Source organism: Dromiciops gliroides, chromosome 1 (genome assembly GCF_019393635.1).
Source record: "Dromiciops gliroides isolate mDroGli1 chromosome 1, mDroGli1.pri, whole genome shotgun sequence".
Classification (NCBI taxonomy): Eukaryota; Metazoa; Chordata; class Mammalia; order Microbiotheria; family Microbiotheriidae; genus Dromiciops; species Dromiciops gliroides.
Window position 1 is genome coordinate 618,690,671 of NC_057861.1, and position 22,352 is coordinate 618,713,022.

The 22,352-nt window shown below is 41.1% G+C and overlaps 1 protein-coding gene across 3 annotated transcripts in view; it reads left to right on the forward strand.

Moving 5' to 3' along the window:
* Positions 1-22,352, forward strand: part of LOC122736285 (Grid2 interacting protein) — a 132,654-nt gene that overhangs the window by 13,778 nt on the left and 96,524 nt on the right. For 2 of the 3 annotated variants that reach the window (XM_043978425.1, XM_043978426.1), the window contains exon 1: positions 7,333-7,737. The exons of the other annotated variant lie outside the window; for it this stretch is intronic. In XM_043978425.1, the coding sequence (XP_043834360.1) occupies positions 7,703-7,737 (35 nt within the window). In that variant the 5' untranslated portion in view covers positions 7,333-7,702. Of the gene's footprint in view, positions 1-7,332; positions 7,738-22,352 lie in introns of those variants that run through there. 3 annotated transcript variants of the gene reach the window in all.

A 22,352-nucleotide genomic window follows, 5' to 3' on the forward strand; every position in this document is an offset into this window, starting at 1 on the left:
GAATTCAGAGAAACCTGGAGGGTCTTACATGAGCTGATGATGAGTGAGATGAGCAGAACCAGAAGAACATTGTACACAGTATCATCAACATTGAGTGTTGACCTACTGTGATGGACTATATTCTTCTCACCAATGCAATGGTACAGAAGAGTTCCAGGGAACTCATGATAGAAGAGGATCTCCAAATCCAAGAAAAAAAAAGAAAGAAAGAACTGTGGAGTATAGATGCTGATTGAACCATATTATTTCTTTTGTTTTGGGTGCTGTTGTTTTTTTTTTTCTATTTTGAGGTTTTGCATCACTGCTCTGATTCTTTCTCTTGTAACAGGATTAATGCAGAAATAGGATTAATGTTATTATGTGTATATATATGTGTGTGTATATATATATATATATGTTTATGTATAGAGATATATAGATATAACCTATATCAGATTGCCTGCTGTCTAGGGGAGGGGGGAGGGAGGGGAGGGAGGGAGAAAAATCTGAAATTGTAAAGCATGTATAAACAAAAGTTGAGAACTATCTTTACATGTAACGGAAAAAATAAAATATCTCATAAAAAAAAAAGAGTGTTGTTGGGGACTTTAAAATGGAAAGATTTGTAATATTGCCTGTAAGGAATGAGCTATGGGGTCAATAAATGTAGGACAGCTGAGCAGTACATGTCCCCTTCACTCATACAGCCACCACCCTGGCGCAGGTCCTTATCATGCCTGGACCATTTCAATAGCCTTCTGATTGGTCTTTCTGCCTCAAATCTCTCCCCACTTAACATCATCCTCTTATCTCTCAAAGTGATCCTCCTAAAGGCAGGCTTTAAGTTTTCATAAATAGTGTTATGTTTGGTTAATTGGGGCAATAGCTCAGTTGGTCATAATATTCTTGTTCTAGTATGGTTTTTGTTGGGTTCCCAAGGATATTTTGAGGTCTGTATTAATGCCTTCAGTCTCTCTCTTTTCTTAGCATATATTAAGTATTTCATATTCACTGAGTTCAAATGATTTTTCATATCATTGGAGAAAGATTCCATGAGACAGAGAAACTATTTAATGTGTCTTTGGATAGAACTAGATAATTTAATATCATTCATATGTATCAAGTTATTCGTAAGATGTTTTGGTTTGACTGCCTTTTAAATTTGGAAGCCATACTTAATTCTATTGAGGAGAGATGATAATGTATTTAAAGCTAGGCTGAACCGTAATTGGGCTTAAATTGTCTTCTTGAAAAAACCTTTTATGTCAGTTATCCATGACATTGTTGTGTTTCTTATTTGTTTTAAACAGAGTTTTCCATGTAGACATCATTCTCACTATTATGGCAGCTGGTCTAGCTTGGCAAGATCCTTGAAACATTTGAGAATTGGGCTGATGGTACTGATCGGGTTATCTAGAATCAAATACTATAGCTAATAGGAAGCCACTGGAGTTTATTGAACAAGAGAGTGACATAGAACTGTGCTTTAAGAAAATCACTCAGGTAGTCATGGAGGATGGACTGAAGAAGAGAGATATTTAAGACATAGAGACCAATGCATCAGCTATTGAAATAGTCCTGGTAAGAGGTGAGTGGTGGCCAGATAAGTAGAGATAGGAGAGGTAGAATCCTGGAAGTGGAATTGATTAGATATAGGGTGTGAGGGAGAGTTGAGTATGACTCTCTCTGGGGCTATATGTAACATAGTAAATGGAAGATTTGATAGTGCCCTTGACAGAAAAAGGGAAGTGTGGGAGAGGGAAGGGTCTTGGAAAGAAAAAGAGTTCTTTTTTGGACACGTTGAGTTGGGATGCTGAAAGTTTGGGGTTAGTAGACTAGATGGGTGTCTCTCTCCATACCTCTCATTTTCCTTTGGGTGTCTGAAGAAAATTCTGAGATGGGTAAATTCAACTTTTTCCTTTAAGCTTAACTAAGAGTTGGGGACAGGAAAGGGTGTCTCCAGAATGCCTCACATTCAATTTTTAATGGGAGGTAGTGGAAGACAATGAATGCTCTATCCACTTAGCCCCATCTGCTTTTCTGCTTCTTCCTTAGGCTGATAAAGCAGGATAAGAGGAATTCTATCCACCTCCCTTTTCCCCATCATTAGAAAGAAAGGCAGGTGGAATGTAGGGATAAGTGCTCAGTTGGAGCCCTAGGCCCCACCTTTTGGTAGAGAGTCATGCTGCCTTTCCTATGGCCTCCTCTCTCTGGCTCAAAGCCTTAACCACATGCTTTCACTATTACTATAAGATCTCATACCTCCCTCTATGGTTACCTTGGCAACTCAAGAGTCTTCCAGCCCTGCAAGATCTCTGAGCCATTGTGGGTACCTCCTACTCCAGCTCATGCCAATTCTACCCTCTCACAGCTCCTCAGTTTAGTGCCCTCCAGCCCCTGCTCTTGCAGGAAAGCACATCTGGAGCATAAGGGGAAGATACTATGAGTTAGTTCCATGGGGATATTTCCCAGACACAGTCCAGGATAAGGGGTACAAAGGTTTATATGAGAAAATCATTTGGGGCATAAAAGAAATGTAATAGGAACAGTGCTAAAGACCACAGTGCCTAGCACTGTCCCAGCTCTAAACACTTGAGGGAGGGCTTACCTGTCAACCAAGCTCTTTCAGAACACCCAGCATCAGGTGCTTCCTGTAAAAAAAAGAAAGGCAAAGCCCATAAATTATAGATGAAGAGATCATTAGAGACCCCTCTAAGCAGCTTCCTTCTCCACTCAGTTTTTCCTGTATACTATTCCCGCCCCCCCCCACCGCATTTTCACCTTTGTAGAAGATAGCCTTGAACCTGGAAGTGAGTGTAAAAGGCTTAGCAGCCACAAAGCCCAAGCATGGTGTTTTGTTGGTTGGCACAGAGCCAGTCCACACAGTTTTTCTGAATAACACATTAGAAGCATATATTTTTAAATAGTTTTAAACTTTTTAATCATAAAAGTATTTTATTATTTTCTAGTTACACGTAAAGATAGTTTTCAACATTTGTTTTCATAAGATTTTTAGTTCCAGATGTTTTCTCCCTCCCTCCCTTCCCTCCCCCATCCTCAAGGCAGAAAGAAATCTGATATAGGTTATATATGTACAATCACATTAAACATATTTCTGCATTAGTCATGTTGTGAAAGAAGAATTAGAACACAAGGGAAAAACCTCAAAAAAGAAAAAAAAACAACAAAAAAGTAGAAATCGTATGATTCAATCTGAATTCAGAATCCACAGTTCTTTTTCTCTGAATGTAGAGAACATTTTCCATCATAAGTTCTTTGGAACTGTCTTGGTTCATTGCACAGCTGAGAAGAGCCAAGTCTATCACAGTTGATCATAGCACAATGTTGCTCTTACTGTGTACAATGTTCTCCTGGTTCTGCTCAAGAAGTATATATTTTGTTAGAGGAAATACTGATACATTAAGAAGTGACAACAGAGAAAAGAGACTGAAAAACCATAAAAAGCAGACTAGAAAAGCTTTTGATCATTCAGCATAGGGCAAAAAAACATCGACCTAAGGAATCCTTTCTAATCTCACCTAATGACAGTAGCTGGTGTTCATAGTGATGACTCTAAGTCATCAAGAAAAAAATGTTACCCTTTAGGATGTATAGAACACATTTTATAAAGAGTTTCATCCAAAATGGTTAAAATTTTAAAATGTTACTTATAGGGACAATCATAGTTAACATTATGTAGTAGGAGAATTACATTCCAGTATATTCAAAATTTTGCTGCCTAAGTTGCCATTGTTAATAATCTTTGAGGAATAGCAGAGAATGGGAAAGGTGCCCTAGAATTGTAGAGAGGAGAATGCTGTTCTGATTTTTGAAAAGGTCAAAGAAGGTAGATTCATCAGACTATAGTCTGGAATCAATGGACATTGATTCCTGGCAAAATTCTTGAATGGATTATCAAAGCACTGTTTTATGATCAATTAAAAAGGGAAGTGACATTGGAAAGAGCACTGTATTTAGAGTTAGAGTACATAGATTCCTGCATCTGCAATTTATTGTCTGTGCAACCATTGTCAAGGAATTTAACTTTGCTGATCCTCAGTTCCTTATCTTGAAAACGAGGGAGTCAGATTTAGCAGACCTCTGAAGTTCCTTTCAGCTATAGGCCTATGATTCTATGATCACTGACTGAGAGCATGAATTCATTAAAAAACAAGTCAAACTCAAATCTCCTCATTTACTTTTGTGCTTGGATATTTCTAGGGACAGGGAGATTGCAGTTTCCAGACTGTGAGATTTTTCTTACATTTAGCTCAAATCTGCCCCCTGTAAATTCCAGCTATGTGGTCTTTGTTCTACCCTTTGAGAGCAGTAGGTGGAATTTCCTTTGCTTATAACAGCCCTTCAGATACTTGGTGACAGCCTTTATAGCCTCCCTAAATCTTTTCTCCAAGGCAAACATGCCTAATGTCTTCACCTGATTGTTCTATGGCATGATGTAGAAGCTCTTGGTTACCCTTCCCCTGGCTCAGGAAAAGCAGCAGCCCGGGTTTAGAAGGGAATTCAGAGGCTGTCCAGTCTGACCCCTCATCTTACAATTGAGGAAAAGGAGGCCCAGGGCTTTGAAATGACTTGCTATAGGTCACACAAGTATGCCCATTAGCTCACTGCTTGGCACATAATATGCATTTAATAAATGCCTTTTCATTCATTCATTTATTTTATTCATCTTCATCTTTTCAGGCTTCCCCATCTCTCTCTTTTAAAAAAATTTCCTTCCTTTTTTTTCTGCCCTTGTATCACTTCTCCACTTCTCCTTACTTTTTCTCCTGTCTTTTTTATCCTAGTCAAATGTTTATCTTTTTAAGTCTTTTCCTATGATTTCCTGAAGATTTTAGATATTGTTTTCAAGTGCTTAAAGCATATAAAGCACTATGGTAGGTGCTGGGGACAGGAGATGAAAAATAGCCCAGACCCTGCCAGCAGAAAGCTTAAAAATCTCTTAGAGGGCAATGCAACATGTACACAAAAAAGGAAGATGAGAAATCCAGACCCAGTGCTCTAGGAACACAAGAGGAGAGACAGATGGGGGTGGGGGGTGATGTAGGGGCAGCTAGGTGGCACAGTGGATAGAGCACCGGCCCTGGATTCAGGAGGACCTGAGTTTAAATCCGGCCTCAGACACTTAACAATTACTAGCTGTGTGACCCTAGGCAAGTCACTTAACCCCAATTGCCTTACCAAAAAAAATGAAAACAAAACAAAACAAAAAAACAAAGGGGTTGATGTGGAAGGACTGTGTTCTATGGATGGGGGCCTGTCTTCATGAGTATATACAGCAGGAAAAAGTTGAGGAGAACTAGCAATCATTTTAGCTGGAGAGTATGTGAAAGGTAGTTGTGTGAAATAAGACTAGACAGGTAGGTTGGATCTCAATTACAAAAGGCCTTCAATGCCAGACTAAGAGATTTATAGACAACCGGAAGCCAGGGAAGGCCTTTGGGCAGGTTTTGTCACCTGGTCAGGCCTGGAACTCCTCATACTTTTCTGGTAGCAATTATAATAAGTATGACCCCAAAGGTACCACAAGTAGTTTTTCATGAGCCTCAGACTCATAGCTTGGGGGGAACTCTGAAGGGCATTTTGATCTATCTCTTCTTACCTCCACTGTTGTCCTGAAGCCAGGGGCTAATGGAAAGAGGGTGGTGGATTTTCCTGTTGCTGTAGTTCACAAGATTCCCCACACCTACATCCCTCCATCCTATTGTTTGTCCTTCATTATTGAAGAGGACCATGACAGATATCATGACTTGCACTGAATTGGATTTAGTGAGGGAAGGCTGTGCAAAATCATCAGCCTCACTCTCTCCTCCAGAGCCATCTGGGTCCAGGTTGGAGATGGCCCCAGGTGTCTGAGGCAATCAGGGTTAAGTGACTTGTATAGGGTCACACAGCCAGTAAGTATCTGAGGCTGGATTTGGACTCACATCCTCCTGACTCCAGGGTCAGTGCTCCATTCAGTGCTCCACAAAGCAGCTGCCTCTCCTTCCCCCCATCTTCCCCATCCTATTAGTATAATAGGGAAGGAGAATAAGAGAACAGGTAGGAGAGGAGGTCACTATCTTTGTTTTTTTGGTTTTTAGTGAGGCAATTGGGGTTAAGTGACTTGCCCAGGGTCACACAGCTAGTAAGTGTTAAGTGTCTGAGGCCAGATTTGAACTCAGGTCCTCCGGACTCCAGGGCCAGTGCTCTATCCACTGCGCCACCTAGCTGCCCCACTCTTTGTTATTTTTTAACAGCTGAGGAAACTGAGTCTGAGAGATGTTGAACAATTTGCTCAGGCTCACATAGGCAGTGTGCTGTAGTGGGTATAGCACTGAGTTCAAGATCTGACTCTGCCAATATGTGACCATGAGCATGTGTTCCACTTAATACCTCTGGGTTTCTTGATGTTTAAAATGAAGGGATTGGACCCAGTGTTCTCTGATTTCTCTCAGCTTTTTTTAAAAAAAAGTCCTATGACCCTAATTATACAAAGTTGTGGCATATTGGGAATGTCATAGTCCTTAATGTCAGAAGGCTTACTTTCAATTCCCATCTCTGCCACTTATTGGCTTTGAGTAAGTTGCTTAACTCTCTAAGACTGTCTTCATATCTGTAAAATGGGGGAGAACCACAGAGATGTTTTGAGGAAGGGAAGTGACAGGTTGAGAATAAACATTTATTAAGTGCCTGGCTCTGTGAAACACTTTACCAATGTTATCTCGTTTGCTCTCTGCAACAACTTTGTGAGGCAGGTTCTATCATTATATCCATTTTACAGTTGAGGAAACTGAGGCAGAGGTTGAGCGACTCACCTATGGCCCCCCAGCGAGTGAGTGTTAGATTTGAATTAGATTCAAATTAGCTAGATTTGAATTTAGGTCTTCCCGACTCCAGGCACAGCTCTCTATCCACTGAACCACCTAGCTGCCTCAAGGAAAAGGCAATCAGTTCTTCTTATCATTTTTGTCTTATTCTTGAGGGGGAGGGAAAGGAGTAAGCTACCCACTACAGAAATATTTTTGATCCTGCCCAGTCACAGATTCCCTGGGCTTTTGGCATATGGGGGAGGGATTCCAGTTCCACAGGGGGAAGTGACAATTCTGGTTATTGTGGTCTTGAGGAAAGCCTGAAAGCGGCTTCCCCTGCAGCCCTGGAGGGGGCAGGGCTGTGGGAGTGGATATTCTCTGAGATTGAGACTTCTAGTGGATGTAATTTGAAGGGGAATGCTTTAAAAGTCAGCTAATTAGCACTCTCAGCTATCTTCTGGAGAGCTCTGGGAGGGAAGGGGAGGGGACAGGAGGGGACAGGAGGGGAGGGCGAACGCTGCCCTCCTTCTCTTATAGTAACTGCTTCCAGAGGCAGAGCTTCTGTGGAAAGGTGCCAGGAGCTTGGCTGGAAGGGCTGGAAGGAGCCAGGCAATTCCCAGCAGGTCAGGTGGGAAGAGTGGGGCTCTGAGAGGCACCGAGAGAGAACAAGCTAAACAGTGTCAGGAGGGTCAGCGCATTGCTTGGGGATGCTCAAGGCTGACTAAACTGAGGAGAGGGAGACCCAAGCATCTGGAAGGAGCTCCTAGTGCCACAGCAGCTTCCTGGGCCAATGTGGTGGCTTTGGATCTGACCTTGTCCAAGGCCTTATTGACCCACCATCTGCAAAGGACCCGAAGCAGCACCTCTGCACCTTTCTCCTTGTTCTCCATCTCTTCTCTGCTTTGAAGCTCCAGATGGGAAAGGACCAGAGTTTCTCCCGGCATTTTCGGTATGCGTCCTCCATCCGTCTGACCCCCACATCATCTTGCTGGTAACTTTTGCGTTTTCTCACGAGGGATCATGCAGTCTGGCCAGTCCTTCTGGAGAGGGCTGACCCCTGAGTGTGAGGGCTTCTTCCTTGCCCTTTGAAACACTCGGAGGGTTTCCCAGAGCTCTTAGTTTAGATGTTGATCAAGCACATTCTGCATTTTCCATGGAATATGTTGGAGGCCTTCTTCCAACTCCAATGTAGGAACCCAGACTGAACTTGAAGCCTTGTCATTTGGAGATGCAGAAACCAGAACGTGGCTTCCATTCTGACTGCTGCTTCTTTATTCAGTGTGTTTTATTCTTTATTCAGCCTTATCCCATGACTGGGAATACCCTTGTGTTTGGGAAGTTGTTGAGGGGGCAGGTGGGAGGAGGGAAGAGTTGGAATAGTTCCTTCTTCCATAGGGAGGTATGTTGTTTGTCAAAGTGGACAGAAAGCTGAGATTGGATGACCACCAGAACCATAACCTCCTAGAATGGGGATTTGCCCCATTGTGCTGACATGGGGAGGTGCTTCCTGTCCTCTGGGACTGTGGCCTTACAGTAGGGTATATGGCACAACCGTGTCCAGTCCTGCCACCATGGTGCTGCTCTTGCGGCTACTTTCCTCCACCCCCACCTCCCACAGTGTTAAGTGGTGAGACTGTTCTCTGGACCACCATCTCCTCTTCTTTCTTGTCTTCCATAACCTAGATTTGCTGCAGGTGCAATTATGGTCACTTATGGTTCTGATGCCTGATGTTGGAGAAGATATTTCAGTATTGTGTTAAAAGGTCAGACTAGGTCACCTCTACTTTATGATTTTATGATTTTGGAATTGTTTGGGAGAAAGACAATGGGGAATGGATTATTTTGTCTTCTCCCCATGGTCCCAAATACCACTATTCAGAGGCACTGTCTGATTCTGAGGATGTGATTCTATTGATCAGAAATCTCTAAAAATGACTCTATTGGCCCCACTGCTTTTCAGGAAGCCTGTGGGTTTGTTGGGGGCAGAGGCAGGTTGTGCATTTTAAGAGCTGGGGCTGGGGCAGCTAGGTGGCGCAGTGGATAGAGCACCGACCCTGGAGTCAGGAGGACCTGAGTTCAAATCCGGCCTCAGACACTTCACACTTAACTAGCTGTGTGACCTTGGGCAAGTCACTTAACCCCAATTGCCTTACAAAACAAAACCAAAAAAAGAAGAAGAAGAAGAAAAAAAAAAAAAGAGCTGGGGCTTTCGGTAGAGTGGCTGAGTAGAAAAAATTGGGTTCTAGAAGTTAGAACAGCTAGAACCCATGGAGAAGGAGAGTTTGCATATAATGTGAAGATATTAAAATGGACATGAGGATACTGTAGGAAAATTTTGGTCACAGCTTTCATTCAGAAACTGAACTAGGATCAAAGTGCTTACTTCCTAGACAGGAGATTGTGTTTGTCCCCAAAGCAGAGTCTGTATTTGATAAGTCTGTGTATACACCTACTCTGTTTTCCCTTCCCTGGAGTCCAAGGACAGCAGAAGAAGAAATTCTGAAGAGTTTGGTAGAATAGTATAGTCATGGGCACACCCATAAGTACCTATCCCTCTTCACTGCAGTCTTTCTTCATGGGATGGTGCTCTTGGAATTATCCATTAGTTCAGAGTAATGGCTGCTGACTTGATTGCAGAGCGGTAGGGTTAGGGATGCTACTGAGGGGGAGTTGATGCATCTCTGGAAGCTCAAGCACAGGATCTCTTTTTATGCTTTATTGTATTTTCATTTGTTTTGTCAAACATTTCCCAATTATATATTTTTAAAAATATTTTCTTTTCCACCGAATTACATGTAAAAACAATTTTTAACATTTGTTGTTGTTTTTTTGAGTTCCAACTTCTATCCCTTTCTCCCTTCCCTCCCCCTCCCTGAGACGCTAAGCAATCTGATATAGGTTACACATATGCAATCATGTAAAACATTTTCATATTAGTCATTTTGTGCAAGGAGACTAAAGGGGACAGAGAGAGAGAGAGAGAGAGAGAGAGAGAGAGAGAGAGAGAGAGAGAGAGAGAGAGAGAGAATATAGTATACCTTAGGGTCTCTTTTTTTTTTTTAAAGCCTCAAAAAAGTCACCTATCATTGGCTTGAGGACAGGGACCAATAAGCAGACTGTTAAGAATCAACAGTCTAACGGAAACAAGTTTTTAAAAACATTATTTTGAAGGACCTACAGGGGACGAAAGGGACAGAACATAGTATAATGCAAAAAGTATGCCTGGGAGTTAGATTTGCCTGGGTCCCTTCTGATTTACTCCCAGCCTGGGTTAAACCAGTAGGGACCCAGAAGGACAATTGATCTTGGACTTTAAGCTCCAAATAGGGTCTTAAATTTCACAGGTAAAGAACTATCACCATTCAGCTATAGGGCAAGAGTATTTCAGTTATACCATGTATAACATTAATTGTGTCATTGTACAAAAGTTTTTTACCCCCTCCCAAATAATTAGTACATTTTGTGCAATAGATAGAGATATGGATAGGGACCAAATCTATGATGTTAGTGGTACAGGAAATTCCCAGATGAGGGAAACATTTCCACTAATCAGTACCTCCTCTGTAACTTCCAGAGTGGTGCCTGGAGCCCTGAGGGGTTCTGTGACTTGCTCAGAATAGATGAGAGTTGGGAATTCAATCCAGTTCTTCCTAGTTTTGAGGCTAGCTCTCTACCCTCTTTTCCATGGCTTCCTCTCATAGAAAAGTGAGAGAAATATTTGTTGAATTAAAAAAATTAAAATGGGTTCTTTTGATGTCCCATTTTATCTTTGGATATATGCATATATAATTATAACTTAGGGGTAGCATAAAAGAGAGAATAAAAGGATGGGTTTGGAATCAGAAGACTTGAATTCAAATCCAGCCTCTGAAACTTACTAGGACGATGACCCTAGGGAAGTCATCTAACCTCTGTATGCCCCAGACAACTCCCCCGTTGTCCAGTTATATCCAATTCTTCATGATTCCTTTGGGGTTTTCTTGGCAAAGATACTGGAGTGGTTTGCCTTTTCCTTCTCCAGCTCATTTTACAGATGAGGTAACTGAGGCAAACAGGGTTAAGTGGCTTGCCCAAGGTTACCCAGCTAGTAAGTGTCTGAGGCCAGATTTGAGCTTGTCTTTCTTTCTTTCTTTCTTTTTTTTTTTGCGGGCCAATGGGGGTTAAGTGACTTGCCCCGGGTCACACAGCTGGTAAGTGTCAAGTGTCTGAGGCCAGATTTGAACTCAGGTACTCCTGAATCCAGGGCTGGTGCTTTATCCACTGCGCCACCTAGCCGCCTCCTGAGCTTGTCTTTCTGACTTCAGTTTTGGCACTTTATCAGCTTTACCACCTAGCTGCCCTTGGCAACTCCCCAGAACTTAGCTGTTAAGTCACAGGCCTCATCAAACTAGAGTTTCACTTGGAAGGGACCTCAGATACCACTTAGTTACAAACCCTTACTTTAGAGATGAGAAATCAAGGCCCAAAGAAGTCAAGTAACGGGGCGGCTAGGTGGCGCAGTGGATAAAGCACCGGCCCTGGAGTCAGGAGTACCTGAATTCAAATCTGGCCTCAGACACTTAACACTCACTAGCTGTGTGACCCTGGGCAAGTCACTTAACCCCAATTGCCTCACTAAAAAAAAAAAAAAAAAAAAGAAGTCAAGTAACTTGACCGAGGTCATGCAGGTAGTATCAGAGGGAGGATTTGAACCCAGGTTCCCTGCCCCCAGTGCCAATGCTCTTCCAGAGGCTGGATCATTAATGGGATCTTTAGGGAAAGGTGCTCCCACATAGGTGGTTAGTTCTCCAGCTAACAAAATTACAGATGTTAGTCATGAATTAAGACTAGCAATCTCAAAAGCTAAAAATGACCAGGCCTCTCTGGACCTCTTAGAAACCCAGGTTCTATATTTGCCAGACTAATTTAATTTCCTGACTCTGGGCCTAAGGTTTTCATTTGTCCAGTCAAGGACTTGGACTCATTATAGTCTCCAAAGGCCTTTCCATCTCTTATATTCTAGGACCTTAGGCTTTAATCAGGAGGTCTAGGCAGGTAGCAAGAAATAACCATCATTCAGTTTGACTGACTGTTAGATTTCTGTTGTTCTTAAGCCATTTTCAGTCCTAACAGTGTCCCACTGTTAGGTAGGTGGAATCCTAGATTCCTAATGCATGGGCATGCAGGGAAGACAATGACTCCTTCCCTCGATGTGACTCAGGGATCTTAGAGGGTGATGGGAACTTCCCCAGATGTCTGAAGTGTAGAAATGGAGTGGTTTTGTCATCAGCAGTTTTAGTGTGCCTGCTTTGACAAGTTTAGCTCATACATCACAGCAAGAACAGGCATTGTGGAGAGGGTGCAGCGACGTGAAATAGCAGATTTTTAAAATCAAGATCAAGATTTTTGTGTTCTGTATGATAAGGATAATATTCTAAGGGGGTTCCCAAACTTTATGCAATGATGCCTCTTCTTTTTAAAACAGAAATACTTTTGATAAAACAAGAACTCATTTTCATAGCTCATTCTATTTATGCAAATGAAACATGTATTTATTACATATAAATTTATGTTATTATACACAAATCTTACATATTCAATAAAATTACAAAATAATATTAGTCAATCAATGATTTCTGTGTTGTATTTCTTGTAACCTGCATCCTAGATTTAGAGATGAAAAAGATTTTCATGGTGATCTGGTCTAGAGGCCTACTGGGGCAGGCAATACTCCCAGAGGGCTGTCCCAACCAGATTAAAACGTAATTGGAGGGGCAGCTAGGTGGTGCAGTGGTTAAAGCACCGGCCCTGGATTCAGGAGTATCTGAGTTCAAATCTGGCTTCAGACACTTGACACTTACTAGCTGTGTGACCCTGGGCAAGTCACTTAACCCCCATTGCCTGCAAAACAAAACAAAACCAAACCAAAACATAATTGGGGGGGGCAGCTAGGTGGTGCAGTGGATAAAGTACTGGCTCTGGATTCAGGAGGACCTGAGTTCAAATCCGGCCTTAGACATTTGACACTTACTAGCTGTGTGACTCTGGGCAAGTCATTTAACCCTCATTGTCCTGCAAATACAAAACTAAAATGTAATTGGGAAATATTTCACGAAATAAATAAAAATATAATAGAACATAGATAATGCTAATATGTAGTTTTCTAAGTCAGGGATCCTTATGTATGGTTCAGTGGCGCCCCCTTTCAATTTGAATTTGACACCACTGATGTCAGTTCTTTTCATTTTCAAGGCTTATTTTAGGTACATTCTCCAGTTGCTCCCAGCTGAGTGTATTCCTTCCCTCCTTATCTATTATTGAGACACTTTGGCTGGATCTTTTCTTTGCCCCTTTCACACTCAACCTTGTATTATCCTTATTGAGTACTTTTTTTCTTCTCGAGCAGACTGTGAGTTCTTTGAGAGCAGAGGTTATGTTATTTTTCATCTATGTAACTCATTTTACAATTCACAGAAATTGGATGGAGAGAAGTCAAATAATCAGCACCGTCATACAGATAGTAAATGACAGAGGAAGGATTTGAACCTAGGATATCCTTGCTGACTCCAAATCCAGCATTTCCATTGTACCACAAAACCACAAAGGCAAAGGGGGAAGTCAGGATGACAGTGGGTACAATGGGTACATTGCCTCTCCCTCTCAATCTTTTTTTTTTTTTTGCAGGGCAATTGGGGTTAAGTGACTTGCCCAGGGTCACACAGCTAGTAAGTGTTAAGTGTCTGAGGCCAGATTTGAACTCAGGTCCTCCTGACTCCAGGGCTGGTGCTCTATCCACTGCACCATCTAGCTGCCCCTCCCTCTCAATCTTTAAAGCGCCATACCTATGTTAGATACTGGGGGGAGCCTAGGGATGGGAAAAAGTATTGAGTTACTATTGAAAGAGTGGCACCTTGGTACCTAAGCTTTGGGGAGTCTCCATGAATGATCCCTGAGTCCATAGGGGGTGGCATAGGCTCCAGCCCTGCTTGCTTTAGGAGAGGCTAGTGCGAAGTAGCCAGTTGGTAAGGGGAAGGCAGGGAAGAAGGATGATTGCTCGTGGGTTTCAGGGGGATAGATGACCCCATCAATTAGAGTCAATTTCTCTGTACTTGTGCTAACTTTGCTTTGGACTGTTTTCACTGAAAAAAAACAAACTGTGAATGCATTTATTTGAGAATTTTTCTTGGGGGCAGCTAGATGGCGCAGTGGATAGAGCACCGGCCCTGGAGTCAGGAGTACCTGAGTTCAAATTCGGCCTCAGACACTTAACACTTACTAGCTGTGTGACCCTGGGCAAGTCACTTAACCCCAATTGTCTCACTTAAAAAAAAAAAAAGAGAGAGAATTTTTCTTGAAAATGATCAATCAATTTGACCGTTGGTTTGAGCCCCATAGTTTGGAAAACTCTTTCCCAAGGTCAGAAAATGTAGAAGCTGCTCTCTTTATCTGCCTTTCTATGGTTGGTCTGATTAATGAGATGGCTGGCTGGAGGTTGTGCAGGATGGGTGAAAAGAAAAGGGGGAGGGAGTACATTTCCGTTCTCCTGGGGGAGGGGGTGTTAATTACAGGTCTGACTAGCTAGCCACAGTGGAGAGCTGCAGCTGGCTAATCAGATGATGGGGCATGGCAGGGATTTAGGAAAGTCTGGAAGGGTCTTCTTCATCATTCCTGGCCTGAGAGAGGTTAAGAAGGTAAATGTTACCTTGCCTGGAAGAGGCCAAACATCCACCTCGTTTCATGGTTGTTGGAGACACTAGAGGGAACCAAATCACTGTGGGGGGAAAATTCAGCAGAGGTCTTTGAGTTGGATGAAGCCTTAGGGATCATTTTACAAATGAGGAAACTGAGTCATTTAAAAGAAGAGAGTTGACATGCCCTTTCTTCTAGGAGGTGGCATTTTAATTGACATTTGAATTGAGCGAGTGACACCGGAGGGAGAGCATGACAGGCATGGGAACCACCTGTGTCCTGTGCAAAGACACAGAGATGGACGATGGAGTGTTGTGTTTGAGGAACAGCAGAAAGGCCGTTTTAGCTGGAACTTAGGATCTGGAAAGAGGAGTATTGTGTAAGCAGCCTGGAAAGATGAACCATAACCAGATGGGCTTTAAATTCTCCCTTTTGGGGGTGGTGCAGTGGATAAAGCACCAGCCCTGGATTCAGAAGGACCTGAGTTCAAATCCGGCCTCAGACACTTGACACTTACTAGTTGTGTGACCCTGGGCAAGTCACTTAACCCTCATTGCCCCCTTCCTGCGCCCCCCCCCATTAAATAAATAAATAAATTCTCTCTCCTCACTTCCATCTCCCAGATTCCCTAGTTTCCATCAAGGCTCAACTCAAGTGCCACATTGGATATGAGATCTTTCTGGATCCCTCCAGCTAGTTCCCTCCCTTCAAAATGTCCTTGTAACGATTTTGTATCCAGTATACCTGTATATGTGTATATTATCTTCCCCTGCTAAACCACGACCTCCCTGATGTTTTTTCTTTTTGTCTTGGTATCCCCAGTAACTGAAGGGTGTTATATAAATGCTTGTTGACTCATTGATTGAAAGCATTTATATTGCTGGGCAAGGTTACAGACTGTGTTTCCAATGTCTATCAGACACTTTTTATTCTCAATGTAATGTGTGCAATTGAAAGTACCCCAGTATAAACATATTTGAAAAAGAGTAGAATGTCCTGCCGTGAAAAAAATGTGCTGTTTGTTTGTTTGTTTGAAACAAGGAATGGCTTTCTGGGTGAGGAAGAAGAGAGTTTATTTGGAAATTGAGGTGATGTAAAAATAAGACATCATTTAAAAAAATGTATCTTTAAAAAAAGTCATGTTACAGGGGCTACCTTTTTGTATTTTACTTTGCAGCTTCCTGTCCTGCTTACTCTTGTTCCCTGCTCTCATCCACATAACTTCAAGAGACTTATTTAGTAGATAAAATAAGATACAAACAGATAAATACAAATACAGGTGAAGATAAACATACAAGAGGACATAGGGTTTCAATCACAAAGACAGCTATGTATCTAACTTTCTCATTGACATATGCTATCCTAGGGGACAGCTAGGTGGCGCAGTGGATAAAAGCACAGGCCTCAGGAGGACCTGAGTTCAACTCTAGCCTCAGACACTTGGCTCTTACTAGCTCTGTGACCTTGGTCACACAGTCACTTAACTCCCATTGCCCCGCAAAAAAGGAAGGAAGGAAGGAAGGAAGGAAGGAAGGAAGGAAGGAAGGAAGGAAGGAAGGAAGGAAGGAAGGAAGGAAGGAAGGACAAATACTATCCTAGCTTGAACTTTATTAAATTGAAGAACCTCCTATATGCAGAGAGCATTTGTACTAAAGGCTGGGAACTCTTCAATAAGACATACTTCTTGGGGGGCAGCTAGATGGCACAGTGGTTAAAGCACTGGCCCTGGATTCAGGAGTACCTGAGTTCAAATCCAGCCTCAGACACTTGACACTTACTAGCTGTGTGACCCTGGGCAAGTCACTTAACCCCCTATTGCCTGCAAAAAAAGAAGAAAAAAAAAATAAGACATACTTCTTGTCTTTATAACCACTTGTTATAGTACACATACATGTAAAGTAAAAAATGAAACTTGAGACAGCTTAGTTTAGCAGAGAGAACATGGGCCCAAGAGTAAGAAGCACCACGTTGTAGTCAGTTATAGCTCTGCCACTAATTCAAAGGACAAGCCATTGTGTGGGCCTCCGTTTCCTTAGTTATAAAATCAGGGGATAGGACTGTGTGTTCTCTGTTCCATTTCTTGCTTTAAATACTATGATCCTATGGTATTTAATTTTAATCTAGATATGTGTAATTACTTAAATATTACTGTGAATTTTCCTATCTCTAAGTGGTATGCACATGACAGTAGAGATTATTCAAAAGGTCATTTAAAAGAAATATTAATTGGAATAGGGCCTGGAGCTACAAGGGAATTTTCAGATGATTTCTGCCAGTTCAAGATGGCATCTATTTCTGAAACTTACGGTCTTGAGAGTTGCTTAGATCAGGGATCCTTAAACTTTTTCCACTCATGACCCCTAAGACATTTTTACTCTACCCAGGTATATAGGTATATAAAATAGGTATACATAACCTTTTACTGGTGCCAAATTTTTTGTGACCCCCCCCCACATTCAGTTACACTGAGGATTAGAGCACTAAGAAGTTAAATGACTTGTCCAGTGTATGCCAGAGGTGGGGCTTGGACCAGCTTTCTATCCACTCTGTTATACTGACCAGAGAGTCAGGGGAGCTGGGTTTAGTTCCACCTTTGACACTACTTGTGTGTCCTTGGACAAGTCACTTAATTTCCCTAGACTTCAGTTTCCTCATATGTAAAATGAGAATATTGGAATAGAATATATTATTAAAATATATTTAAAATGTATTATTAAAATATATTCAATATTAGATATTTTATATATATTTTGCTAGGGAAAAAATATGCTGACTAACATGGGTACTAACTTGTGCTTTTAGCTATCCTTGACTAGGACAGGTAGGTAGGATTTGGGTAGGGGAGAGAGTACTTGGGGTTGGCCAGGAATAACAACAACAACAACAACAACAATAGATCACATTTCTATAGTGCTTTATGGTTTACAAAGTACTTTCTTTCCAATAATCTTGTAGGTAGTGAAAAGATTATATTTCCCAATTTATAAATAATTAAACCAAGTCACAGAATTGAAGTGACTTGACCAAGGTCACACAGTTTATAAATGGCCTAGATGAGACTGGAGCTTAGGTCTTCTGACTCAAAGTTCAATGTTCTTTTCTACAATGCCCCTGGATCTCCTCTAAACTTCATGAGCAATGCTCCTTCTGTACAATTAAAATCATTAGATGCAGAGAAAGCAATGTTAGCAGGTTGGGGGAAAGTTGTGCATTAGGCCTGCCTTGACATCCTCATTCATGAACTTCACCTACTCCTAAGCAAATCTAAATTTGAGAATGACCATCCATAGTACAAGTACAAATAAGAAAAAACGACACCAAGGGTTTCATGGCCTGTCAATGGTATCCTCCCAAGAGCATTTAAAGCACAAGAAGGAATTGATTTTCTGAGGGAAAAGTCTTTTTAAAAAATTCAACACACTCTCAGTGTGTCTAACTTGGCTCAGCAAAGCACAGAGAAGTCTGACCTTTCATTAAGGAGATAAGCACCAAGAAAGAAGAATATTAAGTACATCTTATACATTAGAGCTTCAAGGACAACAGTGGATAAGAATGAGGAGTGGAAAGTTATTGCTGGATAAAAGGAAGAGGTTCCAGGAGAGGAAATGAATCAAACTGTAGACTATCTCATTTATTCAGTCCATTAATCAGAAGGGTTCCACAGGAAGGACCTTGTCCCCTTTAAGAATGACTCAGAGTTGCCTGCTTTGATGAAGGGGGAGGAAAGGAAGGTTAGAGTCGCCACAGTAACAGTAACAGCTGACATTTCCATAACATTTTATAATTCACAAGATGCCTTCCCCACTCTAACCCTGTGAAATAGGTAGGATTAGTGCAAACATTAATCGCCCCCATTTTACAGACAGGTCCACTTGCAGTTCACAGCCTAAGTGACTTGTCCAGGGTCACATAGCTAGTCCTTAGTAGAGCTTGGACTCAATCCCCAAGCCTTCTGACTTTATATATGATGCCCTTCCAGCTATAACGAGAGGGCCAAACTTGGAGTCAGAGGACCCCTCCCCGCACTCAAATCCCAGATCTCCATTTGGTCTCCAAAAGGTCCATTTGTACCTTTGTGACTTTGGATGAGTCATTTCACTGATCTGCCTTAGTTGTCTCACTTGTAAAATAAGATGTATTAAGGGTCCCCCTCCTATGAGTTGAGTGGTTGAGCTTTGATGCCTTTGCATTTCTCTGCTGACCCCCATCTCTAGTGCCCCTTTCCGGAGTGGTGTTCTCTGCTGTCAGATGGCAACTAATGTGGTGGCGAAGACTGGAATGGGAATCATAAGCCCTGGACTCAAATCCCAGGGGTGCCCCTCACTAGCCACGAGGCCCTGAGCAAATCAGCTAACCCCTTGGAGCCTCAGTTTCCTAATTTCAAAATGGGAATAAGAATACTTTAGTTATTGACAGTGTTCAGCTTTAGCTACTCCACAGTATTGTTTTAAAGCTCCGGTGAAATGCTTAAAGCAAAATGTTTTGTCAAATGTTTTGTGTTTTGTTTTGTTTTTTTAACTTTTTTTGGTGAGGCAATTGGGGTTAAGTGACTTGCCCAGGGTCACAGAGCTAGTAAGTGTTAAGTGTCTGAGGCTGCATTTGAACTCGGGTCCTCCTGATTCCAGGGCCGGTGCTCTATCCACTACACCACCTAGCTGCCCCATGTTTTGTCAAATGTAAAGCATGCTCCAAAAAGAAGCTGTCTTCACTCCAGTGTTACTTTTAGCTATTATTCCTTGTAAGATTATGGTGGTGTATGATAAAAGGGTTATCTTGGGGGGGCAGCTAGGTGGTGCAGTGTATAAAGCACTGGCCTTGGATTCAGGAGGACCTGAGTTCAAATCCAGCCTCAGACACTTGACACTTAACTAGCTGTGTGACCCTGGGCAAGTCACTTAATCCTCATTGCCTTGCAAAAACAAAACAAAACAAAAACAAACAAAAAAAGGTTATCTTGAAGAAGGAAAAAGCTTCAAAAGAAAATTTAATATGGAATCTCAGAAACTAGGACTGTTAGTATGGGGCTGTCCTTTCAGCTCTTCCAATTCAAATCAACAAACACTATTAAGCTCCAACTGTATGCAAGGCCAGGCAGCTAGGTGAGGAAGTGAATAGAGTGCCAGCCCTGAAATCACAAAGACTCCTTTTCCTGAGCTGAAATCTGGCTTCAGACACTTCCTTGCTGTGTGACCCTGGGCAAGTAATTTCACTCTGCCTCAATTTCCTCTTCTGTCAGATGAGCCAGAGAAGGAAATGGCAAACCACTCCAGTATCTTTGCCAAGAAAACCCCATATGGGGTCAAGAAGCATTGGACACAACTGAAAAATGAACAACAAATGTTCGAGGCATCATCCTAGGTGCTAGACAGTTTTAACAGCTCTAGGGGCATAGCTTGAATTAGCAAGCAAATGAAGGAAAAACTCTTGGGGGTACAGCTGGCCCTGTCTATATGATAGGCAGGTTTCCTTCCTGCCAGGAATCCTTTCTTCCATTCTTTTAAAAATCATTTTAATTTTCATTTCCAAATTGTCTCCTGTCCTTCTCCCTAACCCACTGAGAAGTCAGGAAAAGCAAAACATGACAAATATGTATAATCCTGCAAATAAAATTCCTGCATAAGTCATGTCTCTCACCCCCCTCCCCACGCACACATGAAAAAGAAAGAAAGAAAAATATATTTCAGACTGTGCTCAGAATCCTTGAGATTTCTCTGGAGATAGGAATCCTTTCTTTTTAAGAGAAGTAGCTTTGCATATTTGCATATTATTTCAGGGCATATAAAGACATATCCACATATCCTTGCCATTGCCTACAAATACACCATACTTGCACCATCTTTTAAAAAAAAGTATTGGGGGCAGCTAAGGTGGTGCAGTGGATAAAGCACCCGACCCTGGATTCAGGAGGACCTGAGTTCAAATCTGACCTCAGACGTTTGACACTTACTAGCTGTGTGACCCTGGGCAAACCATTTAACCCTCATTGCCCTGCCCCCCAAAAAGTATTAATCTTAGTTTTTCCTTAATCTATCTATATTACTCTTCTCTTTCACAACCACACATGTAGAATAACCTCTTTATTTTTATTGCTTCTACTTTCTCACCTGCCACACACTTCCAACCTTTTGAAATATGGTTTCCACCCCTATGAAACTGTAAGTGCTCTCTGCAATTGAGCTTTTCAATCTCTTAAATGCCAAGTCCAATGGCCTTTTCTCAGTCCTCATCCTTCTTGACCTTTCTGCTGCATTGATGCCCCATGACACTTATCTGGTCTATTCCACTTATGCATTTAAAAAAAATTTTTTTAACTAGTACCAAAGAAATAATTTTGTTTACTGCTTTATAGTATAAGACTTGGTAATGCTAGGTACCCCCTTTCATTCCTTTTTGTTTTGTCTTATTTTTTAAAAAAATATTACATTTATTTTTAATATTAATTTTTTGAAAACTTCATGTTTCAAATTCTCTCTTCCCCTCCCCATCCACTGAGAAGATAAGCATTATGCCACCCATCATACATATGAAGTTATGCAAAACATTTCTGCATTAGCTATGTTGCAAAGAAAAGGCAAGAAAAATAAAGTGAAAAAATATACTTCATTTGCACTCAGAGTTCATCAGTTCTCTCTGAAGGTGGATAGCATTTTTCATTATGAGGCCTTTAGAATTGTCTTAGATCATTGTATTGATCAAAGTAGCTAAGTCTTTCGCAGTTGATCATTTTTACAATATTGCTGTTGCTGTGTACAATGTTCTCATGGTTCTTCTCACTTCATTTTGTATCAATTCATATGTTGTCCCAGGTTTTCTGAGATCATCCTGCTCATCATTTCTCATAGCTTTTCCATCACAATCATATACCACAACTTGTTCAGCCATTTGCCAATTGATGGATATTCCCCATAATTTTCAATTCTTTGCCACCATGAAAAGAGATCCCATAAATATTTTTGCATATATAGTCCCTTTTCCTTTTTCTTTGATCTCTCTGGGATACAAACTTAGGAGTGATATTGCTGATAAAAGAGTATGCACAATTTTATAGCTCTTTGGGCATAGTTCCAAATTGTTCTTTCAAATGGTTATAGCAGTTTACAACTCTACCAACAGTGGTGCCCCACTCCAGCATTTGTCATTTTCCTTTTCTGTCATTTTTGCTGCTCTGATAGGTGTGAAGTAATACCTCAGAGTTGTTTTAATTTGCATTTTCTAATCAATAGTGATTTAAAGCAATTTATCATATAACTATTGATAGATTTGATTTCTTCTTCTGAAAACTACCTTTTTAACCTTTGACCATTTACCAATTGGGGAATGGCTCTTATTTTTATAAATTTGATTCAGTTCCTTATATTTTTGAGAAATGATACCCCTTCATTCCTACCTTTTTCATCATTTCCCTTAAGATTCTTGTTCTTTTGTTCCTCTAGATGTATTTTGTTATTATTTTGTCTAGTTTTATAAAGTGGGTGGATATAGTGCTAAATCTATTAGTTAATGTAGGTGGTATTGTGATTTGTATTATATTGGTATAACCTAATGATGAACATGGGATAATTTTCAAATTTTGAACGAGTCCTCTATTTTGTCAAAGGGTTTCCCCCTACATTTATTGATACTCATATGATTTTGATTTTTCATTACTAACATAACATTATATAGTTGTCAAGTCATCCTTCCATTTCTTGTATAAATTCGATATGATTATAGTAAATAATCTTTTGAAATTTTTTACATCAGTGTTCACTAGTGATATTGGTTTATAGTTTTCTTTCTCTCTCCTTGGTCTTCAATCCATTCTCCATATAACAGCCAAAGTAATATTATTATTATTATTTTTTTTTTAGTGAGGCAATTGGGGTTAAGTGACTTGCCCAGGGTCACACAGCTAGT